At 32.5% G+C, this 5,842-nt stretch overlaps 1 protein-coding gene across 1 annotated transcript; it reads right to left on the reverse strand.

The window, feature by feature from the left end:
• Window positions 1–2,524: 2,524 nt before the first annotated feature.
• LOC110113314 lies at window positions 2,525–4,845 on the reverse strand. The gene is made up of 5 exons (XM_020845846.1): window positions 4,021–4,845; window positions 3,853–3,909; window positions 3,082–3,732; window positions 2,721–2,981; window positions 2,525–2,656 (listed from the first exon to the last, which is right to left on the reverse strand). The coding sequence occupies exons 1-5, from the start codon at window positions 4,843–4,845 to the stop codon at window positions 2,525–2,527; spliced, it is 1,926 nt and encodes a 641-aa protein (XP_020701505.1).
• Between the last annotated feature and the right edge of the window lie 997 nt (window positions 4,846–5,842).

Consider the following 5,842-nt stretch of genomic DNA (forward strand, 5'->3'; position numbering starts at 1 on the left):
TAAGTCGAATCAAGCAGCTCGATGAGACAAATCCAATGAGTCCAAGATCACCAAATTTTGATATCAATAAAAATATTCAAATGCCCAATAAATAGTTCATGATCAAAATCAATATATGCCGTCCATGCAAACAACTTCTAACTTATCCTTGATATCCTTCATATTTATTGGTCATAACACTCTCAAAATTTATAAATAGATCACTCATTTCTCATAGAATAGAGCTCAAATAAGGAAGAAAAAAAAGAGAACAAGGAGAGAGAAACTAGAGTTCTCTTGGCACCAAACTCCTCGACTAGAATATAAGTGCATCATAATTTGCATATGCTAACTTTTGTGTTATTCATTTGAAGATGTTTGTCAAATATCTTTTCAATAGCAAAGGTGGTGTTTCTGGTTAATAAATGTGGTTTTAATCGTGTAAGACAATCTAAATGAGAACCTCCAAAGACTCATGGACAACTATTTTAATGTATTCTAACATTCTATATAAGATGACAAACAAAAGTATTTTAATTTAGCACCCCCCCGCCCCCCCCCCCCCCTAAATAAAATTTCTAGCTCCAACACTGATTATAAGGTGGAAAAGTTTTTCTTCTATAGGGGTAATAGAGAAATTCTACAACACTTCTTAAAAGTGAGAAGTTACTTATTTTCAGTGCATACTTTTAAGATTATTTTGAGGCTTCATTTATGACAGCTTTATTATTTATTTTTATAATATTTTTTGTTAAAAAAAAATTGTGAAAATCAACAAAAATAGTGTTTAAAATCTATCCTAAATGACGCTTAAGATCAAGGTCTTTTCTTTTCAAGCTCTCGAAAAATAAGATGATTATTCTACTTGTGGGATAATTTTCTCATTTAAAATCTTTCCTCATATTTCTTTGGGATATTTAGCCATTTAAGCAACTCAACACACACGAATCATACAAGAGATCAAAACCTAGACTCTTAGTTTGAAAGTCTTGTCTCAACCACGAGGCAAGAGAGAAGCTGTGTAAAATCTTTCTATATATCTTATACATGATGGTAACTTTTGATTATATTGAATACTTTAAGACTGCGAACTTTTCAATAGATATGTGACCTCTTCTTGCATATATTTAATCTTATTTATATGAAAATAAGATTATTGGCGATTGATTCGATCAATTCCAACTATAATTATACTAACTTTCTTAATAATCCTATTTGTTAATTAAATTACATAGAAATTATGTTTACAAGTTACTAATATATATATATATATATATATATCTACAATATATGATTAGTTCAAATTTTAAAAAATTTAATTATTAATCCAAATTAATAATGTATTTTGGATTTAAAATTATAAGGCTTGTGGTATAGGATATCATTATCATATATTACAATTAAGTTAAATTTTCTGTCAACTTTTTTCAATGTAAATTTGCTGGAATTTTTTATTATTAGTACTGATGGTTAATACGTTAAAAATCCCTCAAATACTTGTAAGAAAAAGAAAAAAAAATCATTTATAATTGCTATCTTGAAAGCAAAGTAACAAAAAAATCATCCCAAATAGACCCCAAATGTCAAATATTTATTTCTGGTGGAGGAAAATATTGAAAGTTAATTACATAAATTTTATTGGGAAAAAAAATTTATGTGACAATGTCCTAATATATTTTATCAAGAAATTTTTTAAAATTATGACACTTAAAAATACTGGATTTAAGTTCAAGTCACATATTTGTTTAATTCATCTTTAGTTTAAAATTTACAAAAAAGAAATATCTATAACTATTTGAAAAACAAATTAATGATTGAAAATATTTATATCAAATTTGAAAAATGATTGTAGACATGGATTTCTAATTTTGATATAAAATATTCAACTAAGAAAGTTATCAACAATAATTTTAAGGATAAATATAAAAGTTTTTTAAAATATTTTTATGAAATATGAAATCTAACGATTTAACATTAAAGGCATAAAAATAATTGTATTTTTTATTTGCACGTTTTTCGGGTTTATCAAGTTTTAAATTGTTTTCTTTCTAAAATTTTCTTTTCTTGCATTCAGATTCATTCCCTTAGATAATTATGCTTGTGAATTAATGACGATGATTGCATAGCTCCAATAGGTCAGTGATATAACACTTCAACTACCGAATTTCATTTCAGGTTCATTAACTTCTTTTTAAGTTTCAAAGCGCTGAGCAATTTCAATCTTTCTCTGTTGTGAGATCCTTTGTGTTATTGGAAGTCTTTAATGAAAATTCCATCTGAATTATTTATGGAACACATGGGCCAAAACTTCTCTCACTTTCAGGTCAAAAGTTTTATTCTTTTTTTTTTTTGGGAAATTTTGGGGCCATGGCCCAAATTTTCATTGATGAATAAAAGATTACAAAAAACCAAAGAGTTCTACAAAATGACTACCATACATAAGCAAAAAACAAAAACTTATGTAGGGTCAAATAAAACACCTCAAAGATAAAACACAGCAAAACAGTAAAAGAAATACAATGTTGACATTCAAAAAATAGCACTTCTAGCCAAATACGGCCACAATCAAAAGTTTGATTGAACCAGAAAGAAAATGCATCTGCAGCACGAGAAGCCAAAACTCCGATCTAGTCTTAGAGCAGACGAAACCTTCCAGGTTGCACTGTAGCTTAGATTCCTGTTAAAACATAAAACAGACAGGGAGAACAGAACTGCAGCAGGTTGCATTTTCAGTTGAATACCATAAAGCACCAGTTAATATTAAACCAGCTCCAATATACATTTAACCAGGACTCAGAGAAATAATAGAGGACCAAAGAGGATTCCCCTGGTTGCCCAAAGACCGTCCAAGGGGAATTATTATGATTTAAAAGGATCTTCATCATTGTCCTGGTTAAAGAACCAGCCCACCAGTAATCTCCAGCTAACGAAGGGTCCTTGAGATTAGAAGTTCTCCAGCAGCTCATCAAAGTTTCTCCATTTACAAGCTCTGCTAATAACCACTTTTTTCACAAAAAACTTAAGAGAAGAGGCACTACAAACATCACTGCCAAATCTCCGGTTATTCCTCTCCCTCCAGATTTGATAGATTAAAGTGCAAACCGTCAATAAGTAGAAATTCAATGTGATTTGAGATCCAGAAAATTCAGTCTCCATCCAGTGGAACAATTGCAAAATAGTAGGCCGTAACAGAAAATTCATACTACCAGGTATTATAGAACTGAGAATTGTAAAGGAGTAAGGGCAATCAAAGAAAATATGATTAATAGTTTCAGGTGCAGAGTAACACAAAGAGCAATTCACCAGAACATTTATGTTTCTCAGCCTTAAAGCATCTTGGGTTTTCAAACCCCCAACCAAAGCAAGCCACACATAAACCGAATGTTTAATCATACCCTTTTTGTGCCAGACAAAATTGTGCCAATTATTATCAGGTAAATCAGAGTAAAAATCCTTGATATAGTCTCTAAATTTAGGGTGAGCACAGTCCTTCCAAAGCAAACAAGAGCCCTCACTCTCCAGAATTTTAAAACTGCTTACTGCATTTTTCAAAATCTGAGGAATATTGTTGTTAAAAACCCAGTTATTATTGGATATGTAATTCTTCAGATAAGGAAAAATGAAACAATCCAGGGAAACACCACCCACATATTCAGCCAGGGTGATATTACTGCACCAATGATCCCAACACAGAGAGATGGGTGCATTAGGAGTAATCACAAATTTGAGTTTCCTCTTTATACTAGCAGCAGTCTTACAGACATTAATCCAGAATTTACTATCTTTATGAGTAGTGGGTTTCTAAGGAGAGATGTATTGAGCAGATAACCAAGTGGATAGAGAAGAAGGACAATTATACATACGCTGGATCACAGAACAGTTAAAAGCATGTTGAATGGCAGCTATAGAAGGAATACCCAATCCCCCTTTCTGTTTTGGCAAACAAACATTGTCCCATGAAACCATGTGTAGCTTTTTTAGGCTGGTAATGTCTCCAAAAAATAGAAATTTGGAGCAAGTTTTTCTAAAAAACTTAAAAACAGTCTTAGGTATAATAGAGCCTCTAATCCAATAGACTATGGTGTTCTGAATAGTGAATTTTAAGAACTGTAATCTACCAGCAAAAGATAGTAGATTTGCCTTCCACCCGATAAATTTCTTGTGCAGTTTATCCATCAGTGGCATAAAATCCTTAACTTTTAATCTAGTAAAAGAAATGGGAATGCCAAGATAAGTTAACTTAGTGCTGACATTCGTAATAGAGAGAGCTTGACAAAGCATTTCTTGGTTTCTTTGATTCTTTGAGAACATGATAGAACATTTTTCATAATTTATATGAAGCCCAGTTGCATTTGCAAACTCTTTAAGAACAGAAGAGAGGATTTTACAGTTGTCAATAGTGGCATCACCCAAAATTAACACATCATCCGCATACAAAATGTGTGAGAGATGATAGTTATCAGTTTTGAATCCTTTAAAACCTCTTTCATCAAGAAGATTGGACAAAACATCCATAACAATGCAAAAAAGGTATGGGCTAAGGGGACACCCTTGCCTAAGACCAGCAGAAGAGGAGAAGAATCCTTCCAGTGCACCATCAATGATAATAGAGAAGTTAACTTTTGTAATACAAGCCTTAATCCAGCTAATAAAAGGCTTAGGAAACCCTTTTTGATGCATACGTGCCAATAGAAATTCTCTAGAAATAGTGTCAAAGGCCTTTTTGATATCTAATTTAGCACAAAAAATGTTGCCAGCCCCACCCTTATTAACCAAAGAGAGAATATCATTGGCTAAAAGAATACTATCAGTCGAAATTCTAGCCTTCACAAATCCAGCTTGAGTTTCTTTGACAATAAGGGGCATAATAGGTTTCATTCTACCAGCAATTATCTTGGTTATAATTTTATAAAGGGTGTTGCAAAGAGAGATGGGCCTATAATCTGTAATAGAGGCAGCATTACAATGTTTTGGTATTATTGCAAGTGTAGTAGCTTTAATACCACTAGGAAGATACCCTTTAAAAAAGAAGAATTTAATAGCTTTGCATACAAGAGGACCAAGAATGTGCCATGCCGTTTTGTAAAAGTGATAATTGAAACCATCTGGTCCAGGTGAAGAATTGGAGGAGCCTTTAAAAACAGCTGCTTTAATCTCATCATCCAAAATCAGAGAAAAAGCAGATTAGAGTAATAATCAGGAATAGGAGCACCAATAGGAAAATAATCCAAATATCTACCAGAAGGAGGAGTAGGATTAAACAAATCCTGAAAGTGATTCGATATGGACTTAATCACTTCCTCTTTGGCAATACTCGGATTAGAAGAAAATAAATTCACCAAAGATTTAGAGCTACCAATACGGCTCCTGATTTTCCCGTAAAGAAATTTGAGGTCATCTTCACCATGTTGCAACCATTTAAGTTTTGCTCTTTGAATAATCCAGCTAGCGTGATTAGATGAGACATCAGAAATTTTTAAGTTAATGTCTTTGAGGGAAACGCCAAGAGCTCCATCCAAAGGATTAACCATAATAAGATCTAAAATGTCTTGCTGCTTAGCATGAAGATAGTCTAACTGAAGATTAAGAGAGTTAGCATTTGCCCAATCTTGATTCTTAATATCTCCTTTTAGTTTTTTAAGGACATTACAGAGATGAGATAAAAGGTTACCAACTAAAGGCAAAGAGAAAGCATTTAAAATAGAAACCCAATATCTATCAAATTTAGTCCAGTAATTCTTAAACAGAAACCGGTGATGAGACTTAGAGGACCTCCCAGCATGCAAGATAATGGGGGAATGATCCGAGCAGGACGGGTTCAAAAAAGAGCAGTATGCATTAGGAAAATTCTCTACCCACTCCT

Source organism: Dendrobium catenatum, unplaced genomic scaffold, assembly GCF_001605985.2.
Source record: "Dendrobium catenatum unplaced genomic scaffold, ASM160598v2 original_scaffold_165368, whole genome shotgun sequence".
NCBI classification, from domain to species: domain Eukaryota; kingdom Viridiplantae; phylum Streptophyta; class Magnoliopsida; order Asparagales; family Orchidaceae; genus Dendrobium; species Dendrobium catenatum.